General features: G+C 42.8%; 1 protein-coding gene across 2 annotated transcripts; it reads left to right on the top strand.

Annotated features, from left to right (window-relative positions):
• The first annotated feature begins 2,517 nt into the window (after positions 1 to 2,517).
• LOC142042691 (inter-alpha-trypsin inhibitor heavy chain H4-like) lies at positions 2,518 to 23,198 on the top strand. 2 transcript variants are annotated; one of them, XM_075052876.1, is made up of 23 exons: positions 2,518 to 2,642; positions 5,137 to 5,297; positions 5,736 to 5,840; positions 6,517 to 6,679; positions 6,780 to 6,890; positions 6,976 to 7,104; positions 7,981 to 8,097; positions 8,682 to 8,850; positions 9,822 to 9,938; positions 11,475 to 11,656; positions 12,547 to 12,729; positions 13,302 to 13,441; positions 14,055 to 14,209; positions 14,656 to 14,688; positions 14,994 to 15,050; positions 16,065 to 16,097; positions 16,719 to 16,772; positions 17,100 to 17,138; positions 17,621 to 17,734; positions 18,402 to 18,576; positions 20,052 to 20,206; positions 21,102 to 21,204; positions 21,747 to 23,198. In XM_075052876.1, the coding sequence occupies exons 1-23, from the start codon at positions 2,568 to 2,570 to the stop codon at positions 21,820 to 21,822; spliced, it is 2,646 nt and encodes an 881-aa protein (XP_074908977.1). In that variant the 5' UTR covers positions 2,518 to 2,567; the 3' UTR covers positions 21,823 to 23,198. The 2 variants fall into 2 exon arrangements, with proteins under 2 accessions (XP_074908977.1, XP_074908978.1); XM_075052877.1 differs by lacking the exon at positions 14,994 to 15,050.
• Positions 23,199 to 25,329: the final 2,131 nt, after the last annotated feature.

The raw sequence follows: 25,329 nt of genomic DNA, 5'->3' as shown, positions 1-25,329 counted from the left end.
GAAACAGGGCAAGGTGCTCGAGTCTGAGGACAAGGCTGAGCGTGGCATTTTCCTGTAGCTTCTTCAAGAAGCCACAAAGGGATGCGAGAGGGATTTCGCAGCTTCTCCGGGTGCTGGCTGGCTCCGTGCACCCAGGAACGGGACAGAGCCAACCATGCAGCCTAAATCTGTGTGGTTAAAGCAGCTCTTTAACGTCCATGTGATTTTACATGTGGGTATTAGAAAACCTGTGACAGATCCACTTAATTAAAGCTACAGCTTTCGCTCTTGGGGATCTTAGGCCACTAAGTGTATAATCCTATGTATTTTAAGGGATTAACACATTAGATGAGTTGTAGAAGTTAATCAAATGTATAGCAGGTTTAATTTTTCTCTGTTAAAATATATGTCTTTACATGTCCTGCTGTAAACAATACAATATTTGCAAGTAGTATGAACAGTCTACCTGGAAGAAGCAAAGTTTAATTTTGAAAATAAGTTACTTACTTAAAGCACAAGCTTTGTAACACCAGGCTGTGCTCAATAGACTATGGTGAATTTGTAAATGTCTGTTGAAGTAATAAATTACTGAGCCCTGCATTAGCATCTCCTCGCAAAGCTGGGGCCACTGGAAGCATGTTCTCCACCTGGACACTTTGTCTGTAAAATAGCAATGAAGCAAACAGCGACACATATTTCCACAGGATCTTTGTGTTAGTTTAGGACAATTAATCGCATCACCTACCATGGAGTTAATAAGGGGAAAAGTGCTGTCAAAAAGCAATACGAAAAAGTGTTGCTGTGTGGACAGGCTGCTGGTTTAGATGAGAAAGGGCTGTCTGCTATCCTGGAGCTGCCAGCACAAAGCAGGCAGACAGGGAAATCAGGGTGGCGAGGGCAGGATTCAGCCTTTACTCGCGCAGGGCTGAGGGGAGAGGGGGACTTCCCAGACCGCAGCTCTCCACAGTGCTGGCTGGTTGCACGTTAACATACCCGTATACGTATGTTCATACAAATACATACAGGACCTGGGGGCTGACACGACAGCTGCATGCACCTAAATGATCCTCTGAACTCTGGCCCCGGGGGGATGTTATTTTTTTCTGTCCTGTCGATATTTTTAAGATTTCAAACATTTTCTTTTCTTGCACTGGGAATGCATGAACAAATGAAGCCCTCTGAAAGCTTTCCAATAAACCAAACAAGCCCTGGAGAGGCACCCCGGACATGGGGCGCAGCGATGGCTCACAACAGTTTGCTCCCCAACACACATTTCTCACCTTGATTTCCCCAGATGTAGAGCTCAAGAAATGAGCTATTGAAATGGGTTCTGCCCAGGGTCTTTTAGCCCAATGCCTAAAAACCCAATTCTTTCCCCATGATGTGTTTAAAATGCTTTGTAGAAGAGGCAGACGTTCCAACTTCTCAGATGGAGAAATATCTTTTAAATAGTCATGCCAGCTAGCTGTCTTGCGTTAGGAGGCTACCTAAACGCCACATGAGTGAGCACGTATTTTAGGAATTATGTTAGTATAATACTGTCCATAATTATCTGTGAAAAAAACTATGGACTTGTAAAAGAATTTATTTTTCCAGGGCTAAAAACCAACCCTTGACCAACAAAAACTTCACAAGAACTGCTCGAAGTCCCTGTTGGATGAAGATTTTATGATAAAATAGGAGGTGAAAAGAGTCATCCCACTCAGTTTCCAGGTAAATTCAGGTGCAGAGCTCTCCCAGCACTAACGTTTTGTGCAAACAGCCCTGCTGAGTGTGCAGGTTAAAGGCAGCTTTGCAGAGCCCCCGGCTGGATACGTTGCAGCTGTGTGAGGGCCGGACAAGGCCAGATGTGCTCCAGTGCACGGTGGTTGTTCCGCTGGTTTTTGGGTGGTTTGTGTCTTCTTCATACAATTACATACGCATACGTACAGGCACTGGCTTAGCACCTCTCTCCCCAGGGAGTCCAAGCAGGGTCCGATTACTCTGGTTTTACCATTTAGCAAAAGACAAGCCACAACTGACTTTGCTGTCTGACAGACGAAGACTATGGCTTGTCAGAGGAAGCAAAAAGGGATGTTTCAAGAGGCCGACTCTGCACTTCTCATGGGCCGGTTGGGCAGGGAGGCACAAGGTTTGAAGAAGTCACCAGCTGTAAAATCTCACGTGGATGTTGCACGTCTTGGCAATCTCCGAATCTCTGAAGTGCTTGAGGTAACATTAAGGATGTGCCCTTTCAAATTATTACTGTTGGGTATGGTAGAGATTCAGGCGTCCAAAAATGCAGCTTGTTGCACAGACCTGTTCATCTGCCTGTGGGATTTCATGTGCCACAGTGAGATCTAAGTTTAAATGGAAAACTTAAAGATTTCTTAACTTTATGCTTTATGAAACATTACAATTTTAATGTTTAACAGCAAAGATCTGTTGGAAAAATAGACTTTAACCGAGTCCAAGTTTTACCTATGTTTAACATGTAAATATTAAGTTTCTGGGTCTCTTCAAAGTCTACATAATATCCCCAGGTACAAGTTACTCATTAACTGATTAAGATAAACGGAGTTTTCATATGAAAATCTGGTCTTTCCAAAATGGAGGAGAGAACATTTCTCGCTTTGGTGGTCTTTTCCTCACTCGTAGTATTATCAGAAACTGTTGCTCAAAAGGTATTTGCTCTAATTTTTTTTTTTTAACAATACCTTGTTTGCTCAATTGGTGATCCAGCGGTATTGTGATAGCCGACCAGGTAACACAGGTAACTCCTCTAGTAACCACCACCCGTGGAGCCTCGGGTGTACTGTGTCGTGATTTCAGAGCTTTGGGTCCTTTTAAGGCCTTTTTGGTTCCTTGTGCTGTTATAGTGTAAATGTGGCAGGAGAGCATTTGCAGATGTGTCTGATCACACTCTTCCCCAGGGATGTAAAATATCAAATTTGAGGGATCAGTGGGTCTCCCTCGGCTATCAGACGAGGTTTGGATCTAATGGCACTGTATCAGTGCCATTAGAGGAGCACCAAATGAGGGCCGTTGCAGTGCCAGGTGATTTCTGAGAGGCATTTAATAGTTTATATGGAATGGAAAAGAGGGGAGTAGACAGTTATTTGTACCGTCTGGAGGAGTAAAGAGTGTTTTGTAACATCTCAGGGTAAGTGAGACTGGTCTTATTTTAAAAATATCAATATTAGAGAAATGGAGGAAGCCTTATGTTTGAAGTTTTTTATTTCCGTTGCACCTATTCAGAAAAGTGTGAAATGCAACCAAAATGCAGGCAGGTTTCTGGGAGGCAGGTTTCTGGTGGCTGCTGCAGGGGCAGCCGAGGGGTCTGCAAGAAGCTGGGGATGTGGTGTATGGGCCCGCAGTGCCTTGGGGAGCTGCCACAGGTCACTCCCTGCTGCTTTCGGGCACACACCGGGGGCTGCTTCTTCTCCTGCCTCCTTCAATAAGGGCACAGCGATGCCCCTCACCATGCTGCACCCCACCGCGTGCTTGCTTGTGCTGGTCACAGCCTAAAATGCTGCTGGGACTGGGCAAGCGCAGGGGATGCGGGTCCCTGTCCCCTCGTCCCTGCGGCGTCCCTTCGGCACGTGGCAGCGGGGTGGATTTTGCACAGGGTAAGTTTTGCATGGGGCAAGCTCCCCCTGTGCCAGAAGGATGCTCCACGGGCGGCAATGGCCACCACGTGCTGCAATGGCCACCACGTGCCTGCGCTGCGCCAATGAGCCACGACTGGAGGCTCAGGGCTCCTCAGTCATGGCAAACGTCCCTTCCAAACGTGCCGCGGGCAGGTTTGAGCATGGCAGGGCAGCAAACGTGAGCAGAGGTGCTTGGGGATATTTGGAAAGCCTTTGGGAAGAGGTAGTCCTGGGAGAGGCAGCCCCAGCCTGGGCAGGGAGGGCTCTAGCTGGGAGTGGGCAGCAGGAAGGCACGGGCAGGGAGAAGCAACTAAACAGCCAGGATCGGGAAATTGTTCTCTTGATGAATATTTTGGGGATTTTATCCCATTGTCCTGGATTGTCAGCAGGCATCAGGAGATGGAGCACACTCTGGCAATATATAATGAAAAAAGAAACAGCCATCCATTACTCACACAGCGTTGATGGTGGTGCCTCCTGCCCTGATGCCTGAGCACAAAGCTGTGGTCACAGCTTTGTACTGAACGCCCATGTTTAGCTTGATTAAACTTTTGAATTTTGGCCAGTGCCCTAACTAATAAGAGGCCAGTGGATGCTATTAATTGGTGAGCAAAGTACAGGAGACAAATTATCAAATAACTAAAGATCAATTAACCATTCAAAAGATTTGCGAGGCTGGAAAAGTAAAAATAGAAATGCGATGATCTGCTGTGATGCTGAGCTTTTTTATTTTAATAAACTATTGGACTATTGTGAGGCTGCTGATGTCCAGATCAACCGTTCTTATTGTCACTGCTGAAATACAGGTAGAGCCTTTAAAATAGACATTCCCAAATGCAAAAGGAGGGTGTTTGCAGAGGCAGGTTCCCCAGGCAGTTCCCAGTCCAGCCGCCCTGTGGGGTGTTCCCGGGCAGCTCCAGGACGGTGCCCTCCTCCCTCGAGTGTTGGGGGCCCTGGAAGCACCAGACCAGGAGAAACACAAGTGCTCAAAGGGCATTTCTGCTTGTGCAACCAGCGAGGGGTTGGAGGCCCACGCGGGGTTTCAAACCTGCTAAATGTCGTATGTGACACGAGGCACCGAGCTGAAAAACATGCAGCAAAGTCAACAGCTGGGAGAGCAAATAAATAGTCATGCAAAAAGCCAGCAGGTCTCTTTCCATGGATGGAGCACTTTAAAGAGGCATCTGATTTTTCTGAGGTTAATCTTAGGTGATGTATTGGGGTGATGGAGCAGCTGCTTCAGAGTACCCCGAGGAGAGAAGGCCACAGAAGAAGGCTTGACAGAAGTCTTTGGTGGAATGACAACATGCAGATATAGCTGCAGATTTTGCGTAGGGCTGTGATTGTAGCTGCAGAGATGTGAATCAGCAGATGATCAGGCTGGTCGTGAACAATTCCCTGTCCACAGTTCCGGCCAGACCTTCTAATAGTTCATTCCTTCATCAAACTTTTCCGATGACGTCACCCATATAAGAACTGCTTAGGAGCAAAATGTGTTTCTGTTTCAGCCTGTTTATTTTTTTTCCAGCATGCTATTGAAATCTACAGCCTCCATGTGGACTGCAAGGTCACATCACGATTCGCTCACACTGTCATCACCAGCAAAATTGTCAACCGAGCTAATGAGTCCAGAGAGGCGACCTTTGAAGTGGAGTTACCCAAGACGGCCTTCATCACCAACTTCTCCATGTAGGACCAGTCCTTACCTGTGGTGTGAAGGAGGCAGCTCTGGGGTCTGGGGGGGCAGGGTTCCTCTTTCTTCTCAGGAGGTGCTGAGCAAAAAGCACAAAATGCTGAGCTCTGGAGGGTCCTGCACAAAATGCTCAGTGGGCTGAAGCAGTAGGCAGCCAAATAGACAGAAGGTGGCCAAGGCGAGGCTGCCTGCTGCACAGGGTGGGTGACAAATGGGCTCGGTGGTGGTGGTTCTCCTGCCCCAGCTTCCCCGAGACCCCGCAAGGAGGAGGGCTGTGGTGTGGTGGTGGCTCCTGGCATCCTCCCGGATGGGGAGGGATGTGGGAGCCAAACAGCATCCCCTGCTCACGTCCCAACGGCCACAAAGTGCAGCCTTCCTCTTGTTCCCAGCGCTTTCCTTCTAATATTAACTAATTTTTATGGAAACCATAACAGGTCCATCGATGGTAAAGTATACCCAGGAATAATAAAGGAGAAAGCTTCTGCTCAAAAGGAATATGACACTGCAGTCTTGCGCGGGCAGAGCGCCGGCCTCGTCAAGTATGTTGCCATCCTGAGTAAGGCTGCTCCAATGCTCTTCCTCGGCTTCTGGTTTGGCTGGGGCGGGGTTAAACCCTGGAGCCAGCCACCTCTCAGTGGGGATAACTGTGAAAAGCAGCCTTGGATTCTTGTTGGGAGGGACGGGGGTGTGTGTGTATATATATATATATATTCACATATATATATATGATTTATATCTGGTCCTGCAATGGGCTTGTGGGAGGCATCACCGCTTAGTGTTGCCCTGGGACTTGCTGTCACACTGGAGCAGCTTGCCGGGCTGGGACAATGCTCAGACATTGAGTTTGCTTCCCCGCAAGTGCAGAGGACCATGGCACTTGAGCAGATGTCACGCTTTCGGGGTATATTTAATCTGTGCTTCCCATGTATTCGGTCCCAGTTCTGCTTGGTCCCAGTCTGAGGCATGCAGAGGTTTCTGCTCCATTTCTCAGCTTGCATATGCAGCACCCGAGGCACGCTAATGTAACATATGTGATGTATATAATACTGCCCACAATATAAAAAATCTTCTCTACGATGAGTAAGATTTACTGCTACTCTTTTTTTATTTATTCCATGCAGCCCCTTGACTATTATTTAGCATGCTTCGTACACTTCGGCCACCACAAGCAAACCTTCCCCCCAGGTGGTAAATCTCTGTTCTCCCCCCCCGCAGAATCACAGGCAGAAAACTGGAGCAGTTTCACGTGTCTGTCAGCATTGCGGCCGCCAGCAAAGTCACTTTTGAGCTGACGTACGAGGAGCTGTTGAAGCGGCAGCTGGGGAAGTTCGAGCTGCTGATCAAGGTCCGACCGAGGCAGCTTGTTAAGCACTTCCAGGTAAGGTGTCCCGGCGAGGGCTGGGTGGGAGCAGCACGGTGGTTTTGGGGCACGGCTGTGTTCCCTCTGACACGCCGATGCTGACTTCTTCTCCACTCAGATTGATGTGCACATCTTCGAGCCCCAAGGCATACGCTTCTTGGAGACAGACAGCACGTTCATGACAAATGAGTTAACTGAGGCGCTCACGAAAGTGCAGAACGAAACCAAGGTAAAGCAGCAGCTGCCAGATGTTACTGCCGGTGGCAGCTCTTAAGTTATGTTGCTTTAAATCTTCTCTTCTGATTGCTTTGCAGGCTCATATTTTATTTAAGCCAACTGTAGATCAACAGAAGATAAATCCTGAACTCGATGAAACCCTCCTCAATGGTGATTTTGTTGTGCGTTATGATGTTAAGAGAAGTGCCACTGCAGGTGATATACAGGTAAAAAAGAAATAGAAATAAAAATGCTTTCAGATCATAGATACATCTGAATGTGTAGTGCCATCAGCAAAACAGCAACATTTACTTTGAAACACCAAGAGTGACATTTTCATTAATTCAGGAACTGATGGCAATGTTCAGTAGGTCCCCAGAGACACTGGACACATTGCAAGAATGGATCATCCATGAAAAACAATCAATCTTTCAAATTTTGTTTCAATACCAAATCTATATTACCACTTTATAGATGTCTCTCTATTTTCTTTTTTTTATTAGTATTTTGGCTGATCTAAGGTGTAGTTGTGGCTTCTTGTAAATGAAATTTAGAGGAACATGATTTATATAACTATTAAAATGACTGCTTGGTTTTCTTTTATTTTTTGTGACAACTGAGGCATAAATAAAGAAAGCAGGAACTTAAAAATATTTATGGACCACTGCGTATCCTAGGGAATGAAGTACATTATTTTCCATACCATTTCATCAATGAAGTATTCATAGATGTGCTATAAGATGGCAGGCACAGTCAATGAGCAGAGACGTGCTCATAGGTGATGATAAAGAGGTAATGTAATATACAGTGATAATACAGATATATCATCCATATGGCACCGAGGTGTATAATATATAATATATATATTATATATGGGTATTATATATATATGCTGTTCTTTTGTAATTTGCTCTCTACAGATAGTCTTACTTCCAGCTAGGAAATATATTTAATAGTTCTTTGATTCGAGCTTATCTAGAAGAACAGAATGCTGAGCATGCACCTCCCTTCTTGCTATGCCAGAATGTTAAGATGCAATATTTATTTATTTATTTATTTATGTAGATGTAATTTTATACATGATTTCACATTCTGTATTTCAGATTGTCAATGGGTATTTTGTGCATTATTTTGCACCCCATGAAATGCCAGTGTTTCCCAAAAATGTCATCTTCCTTATAGATCGAAGTGGCTCCATGGCAGGCAGAAAAATTGAGCAGGTAACTTACCTCAGAGTACTGACCTCTGCTTGCATCAGTCACACACCGCAGCCTTTTGAGGAAGTGACTGTAAATTTCACTTTTGAAACACATGCTGGTTTTGTACACAGAAAAATTTTCAGACATATAGAAATGCTTGAAAATACATATGCACAGATTTAAGCTATCAAAGAGCAACACTTTTCTGACATGGCTATTCTCACGGGTATCAAACATTAAGGCAGAGGGCACTTTTTCTGTCTCTATCTTTGCAGAATATTTCACTTCTGATTTTTTTTCTTTAATGAAGTTTAAAGAATTAATTTGTCTCTTTTACCTTTATTGATGACTGTGTATGTAGCTTTACTGGAGAGCAGACAAGCCCACTACAGCCCTCATAAGTGTTTTTTTGTGTTTGTAAGTTAAGCGAATTGGCCATTTCTGATGGTCTCAACCTGAAAAGTACTATTAGGGCTAAAAAAGGGCATTGGGCTGCATCTTGAATAGTGCTGTAGAGAAAAAAAACCTTATTATACTGCCATTCCTATCCCAGTTCTGGCAGAGAAATAGAAATATTCAAAGTCATTGTTTTCTCCTTGGAACAGACGAAGGCTGCCCTGTTGAAGATTTTGCAAGACCTCCGCCCAGAAGATCATTTCAGCTTTATCACCTTTAACAGCAGAGTGGCGGAGTGGAGGAGTTCTTTGTTGCAAGCCACTGCAGAGAACATGGCAAATGCTGCAGGATTCGTGCAAACTCTTTCTGCTAGTGGAGGTACAAGGCATCACGTAGATACTTATAACCACAAACACACACCCAATATAATATATTGCTCAGAAAAAATTTGGTTTTGTTAGTCTCATACTGCCACAGAAGTACCATCAGTGCTCACAAAGCAAGTAGGTTTTTAATACTTACAAGTGATGAGTGGGATAGAAAGGCTGGTTATGGGAGTGGATGGATTGGTGACTACATTTTGATATGGCTATAGAGATGGTTACGTCACATCTATGAACCATACAAGCCACAAAGTTTTGTTTCAGATTTTTATAACAGAGGTGGCTGGAAGATTTCATGATAGTACATTTTTTCTACAGAAAAATGGCAATTCACTCAACATTTGACAGTAATTTTCTGATTTTTTATTTAGTATCAAGGGCCCCCTTGTAAAATAAAATGCACCCAAAGTTATGCTCCTGTGTTAGCTGCACTACAGAAACAAAATGGTCAAAATAGGCATGAAGCATTTCAATTGCTGCATCACTCAGTCCGCTTTGTTTTATTATTTAGTTTTAAGTATATCTAAAAGGCTGTATCTCCTGTCAATGTTATGGTGTTAGTATTAATGTAGGTTTTATCATCCCAGGTGCTAACACCAATAAAGCCCACCTGTGCCCAGCTCTTTTCTTTGTCTTCTCCAATAAGGCTAGGAGACATTTCTTAAATGTAGGTTAACAGATGACAGTGTGTTTATTTAAGCACTTTTTAATGGCTCTAAACGTGCTTGTATTAGCCATGACACATGTGTGGAAAATGCTCCCAAAAGAATACTCTAGCATTGCCACTGCAACATAATACACCGTAATTAAGCCCAGTAGGCTAAACCCCTAAATCCTCATCTCTCTGAAAGATTACTTCCTGCAGAAAACTTTAAACAACTCTGCAGGGCCTCTGCTGATGAAGTGCGCCAATTTCTTCAGATTATTATCCTTTTTAGGTGAGTGATGCCTGCTTTCTCATTATAGGCACAGATATCAATCGCGCCCTGCTGACTGCCGTGAGCGTGCTGGATAAAGCTAAGAGGCTGCCAAAAAGCAGCGTCTCCATGATTATTTTGCTGACAGACGGCCAGCCCACTTCTGGTGAGTAAATACTAGACTCAGTTGTCTCTCTCCTTGATTTTTTTTATCATTTACACTTGCATCCTAGGTGTTGATAGACATAGTCTGTGTTTCAGAAGAGCTTTGGTATAAGCAGGCTGGGCTATCACTGGATCTGCGTCGGAAGAGAGGATGATGATGAAAGGGCTCTGTCTGGCAAGGGCTGTAAGAAGTGATGGCAGAGCCTGCCTGCCCACGACTCCACATCCTTTAGCTGGGAACTGTTTTGCTAAATACCATTGGCTTCCCAGTTTATAAACTCGAGGGGATTGTTGGAGATCCTCCAGGCACAGCTGAAACATGAATGTAAAACACTTAGAGCTGAAACATGGACATTTTGCATATATTACACACGGTCCCGTTTGAGAGGTATTGCTTACATTTCGTCACCCACCTTGCCCCATACGTGAGATATTTTCAAGGTGCCTCTTGTTTTGTATTCTTTTCCATGTCTAGCTCTTAACTAGTGGTCACCTGTGATAGCACAAACCAGAGGGTCAAGATAGAAATACTTGGTTAAATAAGCAGTAACTCTCATTGCAATGGCACAAACATCACTTGTTCTGAACAGGAGTTTGTCTAAGTTTTGTGTGGCACCAGCGTCTCTCCAAGGCCAGCAATATTAATTCAGCTGTAAGCCCTCTAATGAGATCAGTCTGCCTTTCAGATCCTGTGATCCATGCCGCTTTGGGGTTGGTTTATTTGTTTGGGTTTTTTAATAAATTCAGCTCACGGTGCTGCCTGCTCAGCGCAGCCACAGTGAGTCTCAGATATCCCCGAGCACACTGCGCATCCACAAGTTGGCTAGAAATCAGGCCAGGGTGGAGTGCCAGGCAAATACATGCAGCGTAACTGCATACACTGCCTTCCTTGGCAAAGCAGGCTGAAAGGGAAAAATCTGAGCTGCTCCCAGGATATTGCTACAGGCAGCGACAGTTCCTGCCTGGAAATGCTGATAGAGAAGCTCTTCATACAGGACCATCAGCAGCTCTTCAAATGGGATAAGATGATGGTTTGAAAATCTTTTCCCTTAGTCAAGCAAAAGGGCTTGGTGAGAAGCATGGCTGAGTTAATTTGCAGTTTGTCTCAATTGCACCATTAACCAACCCATTCTTCTCTGAATTCGCACACATAATTTTTATGGATGGTACTTGTCTTCCCAAAGCTTGATCGAGTGTTTCCATCCCTGGTGCTGTTAACTTGTAGTGTGTGACCTTTTTGTCCTAAAAACCTCCTCTGCCCCCATAATCCGGTAAAATATTTTGCACTTAGCCATAACGACATGAGTAGAAGTTAGTAAAAGTCCTTAAGGGGGACAATCAGGTTCTGGCATTCCATATGCAGAGTGGTGCTTTCATCTCCAATTCAATTAATGGAATTTTGTCCCATATATTTTTCATATTTTATTCTGAATTATTTTTAAAAGACTTTAGGTGGAATTTTCTGTTAAACCTGCTGCTGTCTTTTTGTACTTTAAAAAACCAAACAAACAAGGGTATGTTTTTGTTTCAATTACAGGTGAGAGTAATGTGGAAGTAATTCAAGAAAACATTCAGAAAGCAGTCAATGGGAAATATGCTCTTTTCTGCCTTGGCTTTGGGTTTGATGTCAGTTATAAGTTCCTGGAGAAAATGGCCCTAAGCAACGGGGGAATAGCACGTCGTATATACGAAAACGCTGATGCAGCCTTGCAGCTCCAGGTCAGGACTGAGGAATATGCCAGAAAAGCCATCCATCAGCTACATCTTATGTCTAGCCCTAGCAGCAAAACCACAGATTTTCTGAGATAAAGAGCTGATTTTGAGTTTATCTGTTAAATTTGGGGAGGAAGGCAGGCAATTCTGGGGTGTCTGGGGGTTTGTACTCTAACCACAACTCAAAGTTAAAGTCCTCTTCAAATCAGCTGCATTTGGATAAACCTGGAAACTCACACATTTCTGTTCCTCTGCAAAAAGACCAATTGTCCAGGGGAGGTGATGGTGGAAAAACTTCTGTTCTTGGGTTCAATTTCAAACTGCTTGAAGTACCACCATTGGAAGCTGTTTGCTATGGTTTCCCTAAAAATCAGGTATTCTGAGGCACCTACAGGAAAACCGGCTCTGAAATACCACCAGCCTGGTCTTTCCTGTCCATCTGGAGACAGGTTATAACTTTGGGGACATTCTCTTTTTTTGGGGAAGCCACTTCTATCTGTTTTGGCTGGATGCGCAGAGACTGGATTTGCTTAATGTCAGCCCCAGTCCAGAAAGAGAAAGATTAATCCTCAGGATTAGTCAAGTTTAAAAAATCAGACGTGAAAAGTGGCTAAAACAAAACACCTGGGTGAGATGGTGATTATGGGGATGCTGTTTGGGTATTTGAAATACCATGGGAAATACAGTTTACATGGCATTGCCAGCCTGGCTGGAGAAGGTGGGCTGAACCTTGGGAAGAAACTTTTTTTTTCCCCTAGGTTTGCAGCAGTCTTACCCTGCTGAAGAAAAAGCTTTGCTCCCTTCTTTATACGGGGGTTTTAGACATTCAACATATTGCTTTGCATAATTTTGCAGTCACTTGTGTGTGCTCTCTCTCCTTCTCTGTTTCTCTTTAGGGCTTTTATCAAGAGGTGGCTACCCCAATATTAAGGAAAATTGAAATGCAGTATCCAGAGAATGCCATTGAGGGATTAACCAAGAACAATTTCAAGCTGTTTTTTGAAGGATCTGAAATTATAGTGTCTGGAAAAATTAGCAATGAGCTTGATCTTTTGCCAGTAGAAATTAAAGCTCAGTCAGTAAGTGTTTAGTTTACTAACTGTGAAAAATGTATCTCCCTTCTGTCTTTTATGGTGCAATAGGAGCTTTCAAGAAATCTTTTGTGCGCAATATAAGTTCTCTATATTTGGGCATTCAGCTGTTTTCCCATTTTAGGAAAATATTTGAGAATTCAAACAATTTTCCCCTCCTGAATTTGCTAAAAAAGAAAAACCTTGAAGTATATTCACAAATAAGCAAAAAGAAATTTTAATCCTTTCAAGCCCATAATTTTTATGGCCTTTCAAGCATTTTAAGGGAACTGGTTTGTATTTTTAGAATGAGGAAGGAAATCTGAATTATTAATCTCAAAAATGTTGAAGTAGAACAATTTCATTACCTCTTTTTTTCAACATTGTTTCGAGTCCAGAAACATATGTCCAAAATACTTGTTTCTTTAGTAGTTTGGAGTTGCATCTTCCAATGGGAAAGGGCAAAACTGAAGGACAAAAAGGGCATTTTGGTACTGAAAGATGTTCTTTCAAGTCTAATAACGTGACTATAAAAGAAGTCTGGAACTGTTCTTTTGATGGTCAGTTTTCTCCCACTTCAGCATGCTAGTGACCTGACTCTTAAAGAAGAAGCAAATGTCAAAGAGAAGGAGCAAGTATTTCAAAATCAAAGTTACATCTTTGGAAATTTCATAGAGAGACTGTGGGCTTACTTAACCATTCAACAGCTTCTGGAAAAATCGTAAGCTATTTTAATGTTTCATATTACAAATTTCTAACTTCTTGAAACACGAATTCCTTATTCACAGATTATATGATTGAAAAACACAAAGAAACAGAAATATTTCTGCAGGTAGTACCAAAAATATAGTATACTGGAAGAATACTACGTTACTGTATGAGGAACATGAGGTGCTTTCAGTTTATGATGGCGCTGCATCATTAGATGTATATATATTTATTTACACATATGAAAAGATAATATAAAATATGCTTCATGACAGTACTATGAAATAGATTTTAATTGCATAGATTGTGTTGAGCTGTTGTTACACATTCAGAAATATTGTCTGTGGATAAGTGAATGGCAATAGCTAGTAAAGAAAACAATAAGTATGGCCATAAGACATTTCACAGATCATGTATCTGCTATTTTTATGTATTTGAACCATACATAGGCTGTAGTGCTGCAAATAATTAAGCATCTCCATAATTTCAAGCACGAGAACAGCTGAGTTATCCCAATAAGACTACTCACCCTTCAATAATAAAAGAATATCTGTTAAGACACAGCTAATATGAAAAAGATTCATAGTCTCTATACATTATTTCTTCATTATTAACACAGACTTTAGTATTTCAGCACAAGCAGAGGACCAGAAAACCCTGGAGGCGCAAGCCTTAGAGCTGTCTCTGCGGTACAGCTTCGTTACACCCCTCACTTCCATGGTGGTCACCAAACCCGCCGACCAGCAGCAGACAGAGCTGGCGAACAAACCCACTGAAGCTGGTAAATGGGGCATCGAACAGCCCCCCTGAAATACGCTGTTGTTATTGATGGTTTGCTATTGACCTCCAGTATAGCTTCCTTTCAAAATAAAACATACAGGGGTTTTTTAAAAGGTGAAGTGGTGAAATGGGCACTACTATTGAAATGGAAAATAATTTGTTTAAATATTAACTAAAAGTAATTTAGCAGTTGTTACTCAGCATTCCTGGCACTGCAAAGGGATTCTGCACTTTTCTCTGTACATTACAGCAGAAAAACGAATGCAGGGGAGGAAAGCATGCCGTTGCTAGGAGTCTCACATGTGCTCTATCTACCTACCCTTTAACACAAAAAACCTCATCACCTGAACCCCAACACCCACTTGTCCCAGTTTTCTGATTTGCACATGGGTAAAGTCATTTAGTGTTGACTCTATGACACTAATTTGTCCCTTTTCCTTGTGTTAGATAATGAGAAGCCCAGCAGTTTTCCAGTAGGAGGTAAATGTTTTCTTCTTTTCCAGTGGCGTATTTCCATAATATTCTCTAATGCAAAAAGAAAAAAGAGCTCGTGGTGGTTGTTCTATAGAGCGAAGTATCTGAGATTTGGAAAAATATGTGAAGCAAAACATAAGCGATGACTGCCAAGGTCTGTGCAGTGTTTGGGGAGATAACATGGTCAAAGGGAGAAAATCTTCCATTCAGAAAGTCTCAAAGGCCAAAATTGTCTTTACTCATGAGGAAAAACAGTTCTTCAAATGAACGGTGTTAATGATGTTTTCTGCTTCTTCCTACCATGTGCGAAGCATCTGTCAAAAAAATAAGTTCAAGATATTTTGGAATTACTTCTGAGGATGATTTAGGTATTTTTTTTTTCCTCTTTCTGGAAATAATAGATTTGTTTGAATATTAATTTTAAACTTCCAGCATTATTAATCTGATAATCGCCACTGTGATAATACATTATAATAGCAATGCTTTTATAGGTGAAGAGCCCTGGTTTTGCTCTAGTTCTCTCACAGAAATGTATTGAGGGAATTATAATGCTGCCCCGTGCTCTGAAGGTAAGCTGTTCCAAAGTGGTGCTGGGGAGTTTAATAGCAGAAAACTCCCTGACCAGAAGCACGGTCCGGCAACCGTCCTGCCCTGCTCCCTTTGGCACCAAGAGGAGAAGAGTTTGGGGTCACCTCTGCAGCACGACCTGTTCCCGTAGCAGGTGCCAAGCCCTACACGGGTGTGATGGTTGGGCAGCACGGCTGCTCGAGGGCACAGGGACGTCCCCGCTGGATCTGGCGGAGGTGCCAGGGAGGAGAAGGGGCAAGCGGGATTGCTGGGCTACTGGGACTAAGGGAGGTTTTGATGTGCTCTTTTGGGGGGTGTTGCAATTTCTCATGTTGAGCTCATCTGATTTTTAACCGCCAGTAACAGCTCTTGTCCGGGGCTGCGGCGCTCCAGAGGGACCACGTCGTGAGCCTGTGCTGGTGTCGTAGCTCCGCATGGAGCCGGTCCCTTTGCAGATCCCCCCGCATCGGGGATGGGCGACTCTGCTGCACCAGCACCACCGTTCCCCCACTCCCCATCCCCATGAGCAAGGCGGGTGAGGCCCCAGGCGTCTAGCAGACAACCAAATCCCTTTTTGCAAACCCCTTCCTCACAAAGTTCTTAGTAGTTTTTGTCCATTTCCACCCTTTGGCTGTAAATATTTTCCAGGGATCAGTGCTCGTGTTCTGTGGACTTCATTACTGCAGATGATAGTTTACTTTGGGAAAGGAAGACAGATGCAGCTGGAGAATTACAGTTTTGATGTTTGAAACACTCCTGTAAGGCATGTAAAACAATAATGAATAAAACACAGATACTCTCTTTTCTTTCTCCAGATGCTTACAGACTGAGGAGTGGATCACCTCCTGGTAAGTGCTCCTCCTTGTTTTTATTCAGAATGATTTTATAAAGTTCATTTCATATGTAGGTTCATAGCAACATTACTTTAATAAATACATTTTGATTGTGGATGCCCACTTGATACACAATTTAATATATACAATTTATTATATGTATTTCAGTCCACAGATATTTTATAATGACCTATAAAATTTTGAAAACAATCTTGGTCCTTTTTCAGAAATAAAAAATTATTATACCTCCTGAAAATAAATGTGAAATATCTGAAAAAGCATGTAGTAGTAAGCTGAAGGAAATGGGTATAAAAAAAATAATTTACCAATCCTGGGGTTTGCTGTATGAAGCAAATGGGGGCACAGCTGCCTGCACAATGACAATGCCTGTCCTGCAAGGAGGACAGCCCAGGGCACTGCAGAGACAGAGCCTGGCATCGCTGAGAGCTCCCATAGCGGCGAGGAGAAAAGGCACCGGCTCCTGCCTGCATAGGATCCGCACGCGTGCACTCGTGGCTGTATCCAAAAAAGTCAGTGGTCAACGAGCAGGAGGGATTCCCTATTTTAAAGGGCGGGGAGGGAGATGTAAGGCATGAGGCCAAACCAACGAAACATTGGAAATACCTTTTATTTCAGGTCGATGGCGCTCCGAGACCCAATCTGGCAGCAACAAGAAGCTGTCGTCAGTAGGTAGTTATTCACAGTTGCGTACGAGAGGAGCTGGGGTGGGTGTGCTGGGTTCAATGCTGCGTAGCGGCTGTTGAAAACACAGCTCTAAACCCTCCCGCAGCTCGGGCTGATCATGCTCCAGTGGCAGGGTCGATCCTACGAGAAATAGGCACTGGACGTCACGCTTTTTTTCCCCATTGGGACATCTTCTTTTAAGCAAAGCTCTCTGTAGAAGTCAGTGAAGAGGTCTGCTAAAAAGGCTTCTGTCACAGTATTCTTTCTGGTTAATTAGCCGACTTAGAGAAAAAGGTTTCATTAAACTCTTCTTACTAATTTTAAGTATTTCAGTTGACAGGCTAAGAGACAAAACAAGAGCACAACCTCTTGGTGAGTAATACATATACTAGTGCCATTTTAATAATTAATATAACTGTAATGTACAGGTTTTCATACAATAATGTTTTTTCTGACTGCATCAACTCTATGAAAACTCTTTACCTCTTCTTGTGAACCTTGGCTGGTTCTTTCCACTTAAGTGAAAAATAACGCTGTATCCCATGAGAAAGCCTCTCTGACTCAAAGATATAACCACCAACAGAAATGCAGTACAACAGATCTTCAGCCTCAGCTTTTTTAAGGGCTCATTGTCCTTAATGAACTCTAAAATTCTGTTGTCTTCATTCGTATCAAGACGCTGTGTCTGGGTGTGCTTTTCAGTAATTATTACTGTGTGGATTTTAATCATTCTATCTATAAAAGCTGACTAATGTTTTAGGTATAAATTCATTAAGTACTTTTGCTGTGCCTATCCAAAGGGCACAGGCTAGATTTTTTTTTTTTGCATGCTAATTGTTCTTCTGGCTTTTCAGCCAATGAATATCCACAGCTTCTCTTGCAATTACCCAAACAAAATGAAATAATCTGTTTAAATACTGATGGAAAAGCACAGCCCTCTGTCCACCTGCTGTCAGATCCGGAGCAAGGTGAGTAAGCCAGATTACCCCTGATACCAAGGACAAGGAGAGACACTTTGGTCTATGAGAGCAGTTGGTGGCTTTGGGAATAACCCCCTTTCGTGAAGGGCCATATCATACCTGCTGCCTTGCAGTTGACTGGAAAGGCCGTAGCTAATTTTTCCTTTCTATTGGGCAATATTAACTTTCACTGTGCAACAGCTGAGGGCACTTCTCACAGGTATGGTTGTGGGTCACCTCCTTTTCCTCCTGGTGTCACAGCCATGGCCTTTAGGCTCTTCCCCTGCCCGCCCTTGGGGGCATCTGAGGATGCAGAAACCTTAAACCCTATGGTCCCTGCGTGCTAACAGAAAGATGCACGCTTTTAAAGCACTGCGCTTTTTCTGTGGTCCTGTACTCAGAGGAGCCGTGGCCCCAAGCTCCGGCTGTCGGCTGTTCTGATTATGGAGCAGAGCCACCTTTGTGAGAGGAGGTGGCAATGTCAGGGTAAACAGACCCTGGTGACCCCCCTGCAGCCTTGGGGGCACGTGGATCTGAAATCTGGGGTGCTGTGCCTCCCAAAACTAGATCTGAGACCCTCGAGTTGCTTTAGCAGCAAAGCTGAAGCAGTTTTATTAAGATCACTTGTACCTTATAAACACAGTCACTTGACAAATTTGTGTCAATGTTATTAAAGGACTCACTGTGACGGGGAAACTTGGGGACAGAATAAATCACTTTGTGCAGTTTGAAGTTATCTATGTGAATCCTCCCGTGAGAATCCATGTGTCCACGGATGAGATTGTCCTCAGCCACGATACTGAGAGCACTCAGCTGCCATGGACGGAGTCAGCCACCTCCACTGTCCAGGGGTAAGGAATGTCAGCCCATCCCTTCCCAAACCTGAAAATGTGAGTCAGATCTTTTTCCATCCAGGCCTCTGCTTTCACGTTTACTTCAAGTAAGTGCTTCCAAATGTCCCTATCCAGTGAGTAACTCAACGTGAGCAGAAGCAGGGTACCTTCACAATCCCCCATTTCAAATACTGAGAACAAAAAAGGTTTGATTTTAATTCTCCATGCCTGTGTAAGAGAATCAAAACAACCACACCACCAGCCTGCCTTTCTGCTTCAACGTCAGAGGCAGAACATTTATCTTCCCAAGAAAAGGACCCGCTGCGGCACAGAGCAGCCCCCGTGCCACCGCTGTGCTGGCTGCCACCAGGCACTTCGTGTTCCTCCAGCCGCAGAGCGAGTCCTGCGAAGTGATGGCTTTGACATTTACTGTCTTTTTATACATCAGTTGGCTCCACGCAGGCTGAAGTTTTGTTTCTCCTCACTTTTAGCAATAACTCACATCTGGGCAGCTGACATTTTTTATGGGAAGCCATAAAGTGTTTGAACAGCTGTCTGTAACTAAATGCCCACTGTTGGAGAAAGGGTACTTTAAATGTAGACTTCATTTGTCAGACTAATTACAGCAGGATCCTTCACTACCACAAGAAAGAGCTGACTGTATCTAGTTCCACCAGCTTTTTTGTGTAGCTGGAATAAACCTCCAGGAGGATCTGCTGTTGGTCTGGGGCAGACAGCACACACAGCACTCCCTGCCTTATAGGCAGTTCTAGACAATAACAGAAGTCCTAAACCAACTGCTTTCAATTATTTTTGTAATCTAAACGGAGCCAAGGCCATGGCTGGATTTATGCCCCTCTACAATGTCATCTGCCAAGCAGAATGATCCTCCTGTTTCAAACCAGCACCCGAGCCCTTGCAACCACAGGACTTTGTACACCAGCGCATGCAGGTGTGTTTTTGTCTAACCTGATCTGCAAGGGAGACAAATGACAGTGGATGTTTGTGTTCTGCAAGCCCACCTGGGGTCAAAATAAAATTAATGGGTTAGAAGAAAGGCAGGGTGTAGGAAAAACTTGTGAAATAGCCAAGAAAAAAATATTTGACTTGTTCATAAAGTAGATAGATTGAATTATTTTATCCAGTCTACCTTTTTTCACATTAAAATGATGAGAAAATATTCTTTTGCTTTTCCATCCAAGCATTTCTTGTCATTATGGATAATAAGGTGTTTTCATCAGCAAAAAGTTCTTTTCTGTTAGTGCATTTGCATGTAGCCTGATGTGGGAAAGATCAGTTGTGCAACATAGAGAGAAAAGATATGCTACTTTTAATATTTTCTAGCTTAAAAATAACCACCAGCAGATAATGAAAAATGAAATTGCAAAGACACAAAAGGTAAAAATTAAATTATTTTAATTAATGTCAGCTACTTAAATACATATTTTTTCTTCATATTCTTCTTGGAAATAACATCATCATTTACTTCCTAGGCTGAGAGTTTCAGTTGAAAAGGAAAGAAGCATTACAGCATCATTGTCTGATACGGTCACAGTAAAAATTTCCTTTGTAAAGTTTCCAGATAATTTCCTTGGGCTGTATTTCTTGAACACCGACTATTTTTCTGACAAAGTCAATGGAGTTCTGGGTATGTAGCATTATGGATGTATGCAGCAAAGAAGGATGATCTTGTAACTAAGCTCCTGAAATAAGAATATAGTGGGGTTTTTTTTCAGCTGCATCATAAGCACTTATTCAGCTTTTACTTCCCTGGGTCCTGACAAGCTCTCATGAAAAGCAGTGGGCAGGCAAGGCAGCAGGAATGCTGTAATTCAGGGGTTCTAGAGAAACTTTACATTTCATTTATTCTTTTCAGACCTCTAACATCACCTCTTACTGCACAGCAGTCCAGACCCTACTCTGCAAAGAGGGGAGGTCTTACCCTGGAAACGTAGCATAATGCTTTTCTGCTCACCCACCGGTGGTACAACACTGAATAGACTATTAGGGCTTTAGAAAATGTTAAAATAAGGCTAAAATAATAGTTGGGCTTAACCTCAACAGTGCTGCGGAATGACATAATTTATGCAGCAAATTCATTTGATGTCAAATAATGGGCTATAAATAATGGACATAAAATTATAAACAATCAGGGTTACAAAATGAAAGCCAGCTGGTCCTGAACATCTCAACTCCAAAAATCCTGATGGGACTAAAGTTGAAGTTTTTTCAAAAACTTTGCAAAAGGAGAGGCTGCATGTTCTAAAACCACACCAAAATAAAAGTGAAAACCCATCAGAGCAAGGCTGAATCTCTCTGTGGAGGAGTGTTAGGGATAACAGGAGGTCACAGCTGAAACACAGGAATTTTCTTAACTTACTAAGGGAGCTTCCAAACATGGTCTTTTTTTTTTCTTTTTTTTTTTTGGTTTGCTTTCTGAGGCAGATGGCTGCTTTCCTAGTGTTATAGCTGCCATTTGGGTTAAATGAACAACAAACTCAGCTGTTTGTTATTTTTAAATAATTTGTGTATCTGTTGCTTAGGTCAATTTTATTCAAAAGCACATTTTGAGAATAATTCCTACATCAATCAGAGAGCTGATGAAAGACTCCTAAGTGTGTCTGGTTCTGAGCACAAAGTTACCAGGTAACAGATATGGGATAAGGGTGAGTGATGTACATGTTTTGAGATCCAAAGAAATTAAACTAAGGGAGTTTGTCTGCAAGAATACACCTCTTTGGTGTAAATAATAGGAACTTGCGCTTGAATTTTTCCCTAACTGCCTGAATCTGTAGCTTATGAAGTGATGCTACAGGGCTCAAGGCTCCTATTTCATATGGGGTGGGGGGTAAATCATACCCTGGGGCTAGAGTTTGCATAAAAACCACCAAAGAAAATAAGGTTCTGCTGCCTCGTTTACACGGATAAGGGAGGGGTTCTCCTCAGTTGGATTTACCACGAGAAAAAATTTTTACATTTCAATTGCTTTTAGTAATTGTCTGTGATGTGGCAGCAATGCTGTGAGCGTGCAGCTTCTGCTCGCTGTCCCTGGGCGTCCCCATCACCGCTGCCTCTGGCCATGCACAGTCCCTCGGACCATCGGTACCATCTGCAAACATGAGGTCGATTCTGGGCCTGCCCTGTGGTTATTTTATCACATTTTTTTTCTTGTTTTGATTTTGTTTCAGGCAATTCAAGAAAGATTACAGGCTTGAGTCAACCAGCGATCCTGTTTCCTGCTGGTCAATAGATCTAACTCCCTAGAAAAGCGTATTCTGGGAAAGAAAACTATGCAAATGATGCTCTTCCAAATATTTTTGATACTTTCTCTCATCAAGAAAACCACACAGTTAAAGCCTTACCTGTTACTATATAGAAGTGTCACAAATCTTTTAACTCAAAATAATTACGCTTTCAAGATGAGAACGTGCTTGCTTGTTGTTATTTTAAAATGGTTTCTAATACTCACTGTGGTTATATTGTTGAAGATTTATGTGAATGAACTAAATAAAACTGACATCAGCTCACAGTTTGATACGGACACACGGACTTTGGTTTCCAAATAAAAATAAGTAGTGGCATCATCCAATCCAACAATGTGTCATGCAAACAGTAATAGATTTCTAAAATTTATGCTCTGTATCCAGTTATAAATGACGGTGTTCTTGAACTGCGTGTTTTGTAAAATGGGTATGAAGTTTAAAGCAGTATTAGTTTACCATTTCTCTCTTCTTATTTTATGGAGAAAAAAACCCCAGTCTTGCTGTATTAGTGTTCTTTTGGAGATCATTCTGTAACAATGTTCAAAGCTGATGAAATTAGCAATAGGACCAAGAGGGGGGATGGCAGCCCACGCTGGCTGCAGTCCCGTTCATTGTTGCAAAGTTTCTGAGGCTCTGTTTTAAAAACGCCTGCAAAACAGACATTGACTTGTTGCGAAACAGACCTCTGACTTGTTGCGAAAAACTGCATTTCCATCCTGAAATTTAGCAGCTTTTTTTGGCACTGTTTCATACATCATTTTGCAAACATTGGAAGATGTTTTCCAAATAATGAACAACTAGAAACAACATGTGGTGCACAGAGGTAATGTTTCAGATGAAACGTACACACAGAAGCCCCTGCCTGTGGAATACAAGTTGTAGTTTTAGTCTTTGGGTTTTTTTCATAAATTTTAATTCCAAAATTATTTTGTTTTAGAATTTCAGTTCCTATGTATTTTTGAACCCCTAAATATCCCAGCATTGTAGAAGGTTTAACAAAACTTGCTTTCTATCCTGCCAAAAACTGGAAAAACCTTATTATTTTAAAGCAAGAGAAGCGATTTCTTGCCAAAGTCAGGAAAATAAAGCAAACTATGTAATTAGAAACCTATTTTTTAAAAGAACTGTGTAGACATGATGCCAAGCTGTATTTATGTGAATTGCTTGTACTTCCAAGATGCAGATTTGGTGATGCAGATTTGGCTGGACAAATTAAACGACAGACAATGTGGAATTTGGAAACCGGAAACACCAGATTGCTTGCTTTGCCACATCATAAACAGGCGTACCAATTTGAAAAGCAGATTATTTCCATTATAAATGAACTTGGTATTTGAATTACATGCTGTTGATGCTGGGTTTTATGACTGGACTTAATGCACATTAAAAATTCCCTGCTTTCAGTTGTAGGGTGTCTGCGCATTGCCTCCTCCACCTGCCTGCTGACTGCAGGGATAGCAAATAGGACTGAAATCGGGGAGCAGTGAGACATGGCCGGGGGGGGCATCTTTCACCTGGTCCCCTCTGCTTTAAGCAAGGCTCAGGTGTGCACAGACCATTCTTGAGAGCTGCTTTTCTAACCCATCCATCAAAACCTGCAATGGCTGGGGCTCCCCAAATGCCCCAGGCAGCCTGCTGCCCTGTCAATGCAACTCTCCCTTGCTGCAAAGCAGCAGATCCTGCTAAGCCTGACAGATGGGAAGAAAACTAGCTATCAGCCTTCATCACAGCAAATTCTTACAGAGTTGGGGTCCCCCCCACCTCTTTCTACAACTTCTTTGCAAAGCTGTTGCTATCCTCTGGGCTGCATCTGGTTTGTCTACATGGCGTTGAGGTGCTGTGCCCAGAGCTGCGGAGGGGACTGCGCCCGCGGCCACCCCCGGCTGATGGAGCCTCTCGGGTCTTAAGACGTGCTCAGCAGCTGAACCCCCAGGGAGGTCTGTTTTCTTCTGCAGCAGCCCTATGTTGCCGGTGTGCCTGGCTACTGAGACTCCCAAATCCTTTCTGGAGTGCTTCTTCCCCTCTGCATGTGTGCTTTCCGTTCTGTAAGTATGTTCCGTTCCACTCTTTTCCACTTGAATTGTGTCTTAATTCGTTGTTTAGTCATTCTCCTCCTGTCCTTTCCAAGCCCTGAAGTGAGTTCTGATGGGCTTCTGATTTCCTATGCTCCCTTCCCTTGCTCAAGAAGCTGACACTGTAATGAATATTTTGCATTCTGTAATTTCTAATTCCGATGCAGAATACAGAGTGTATCTCACACTCACCTTTTAACCAGCATTGTACCAGTCGGCAGTAGGAGTAAAACTTTTATCTAACTGTAAGCATCTGTCTGCTACTTTTCTCTCCCCTTACTGTCACCTTCAGCTACATTGGCAGTTATCTCCTATGTTGCAGGAATCTTGGAAGAACTACATACTAAAAAAGGGATTTTCCCATCTCCACCAGTGTGAGTGGGAGTTTCTCAGGCTGCCACAGAAGCCATGCAAAAGCAGACCAGAGCCCCTGAGGCCAACTTCTGGCTGACAATTCAGTCACAGCTGACAAGACTCCTGACACCTCCGGAGATTTGCCTCATCCCCATAAATTAAACAGGAAAGCTCTGGCTAAGGCTGTGCCTTGTATTGCCTTGTGCCTAAACTTTGCCAGCCAGGTAGGTCAAGATCTGCTGTCCACTGCTATCGCTTTTTGTCTTAATGGAGCAAGTGAGTACAGGACCCGCCCTGAAGGACAGTCCTACAGCTCCTATCTCAGGATCCATAATGGATCACTGATTTATTTTATTTATGTCATCTAATTCATTATCTTAGAAAAAAAATTCAGAAGCGTGTAAACTTAACCTTCCTAGGTTCAATTTTCTGGTCTTCTCTCACTCCTTCCTGTTTTTCCCCCTGCCTTCCTCTGTAGAAACTACTGTTTTCCTTCATCATTTTCGTCAGAATTTAGCAGGCAGATATCTAGCCACTGCGACAGCTGCCCTCCCCGCCAAAATACATATTTCTTTTTCTTCTACAAAACTTCTGCTTTTAGTAAAGGATTTTGTTCCTGGAGAAGGCCTGTCTCTCCCATAAATTTAACAGGTAGTATATTTTTCCTCTATTTTTTTACTCTATTTTTTTCCTCTTTTGATTTTTCTGTTGCTTATTTGTTCTGCTCTACCTTTGTTCTTTCAATTTAACCCATCACATCTTAAGTAATCTCTGGTTTTCCCACTACACTCCTCTTTCCTCATGTGTGTCTGCATTCTAGTTTCCCACACACTGACTTTCTCTCCTTGTCATATAACAGTACAGAAATTTTCTACTTTGCCATGTGAGACCACAATTGCCTTGCTATGCCTGACTTGATTAAAAGAAAACTCAAAGTAAATAAGAAATCTGCTCATTTTTTACTTTAGAACTAATAGTTTACAATTTCTCCAGTACAAAATGACTATATAAATAAATGGGACACTTCTTGCCCTGAAATAAGTACATATGTTTGGAACTGTGGCATTTAATTAATTTATAAA

The sequence above is a fragment of the Buteo buteo genome, chromosome 21 (genome assembly GCF_964188355.1).
Source record: "Buteo buteo chromosome 21, bButBut1.hap1.1, whole genome shotgun sequence".
NCBI lineage: Eukaryota > Metazoa > Chordata > Aves > Accipitriformes > Accipitridae > Buteo > Buteo buteo.
This window is presented reverse-complemented; position numbering and strand designations above follow the sequence as displayed.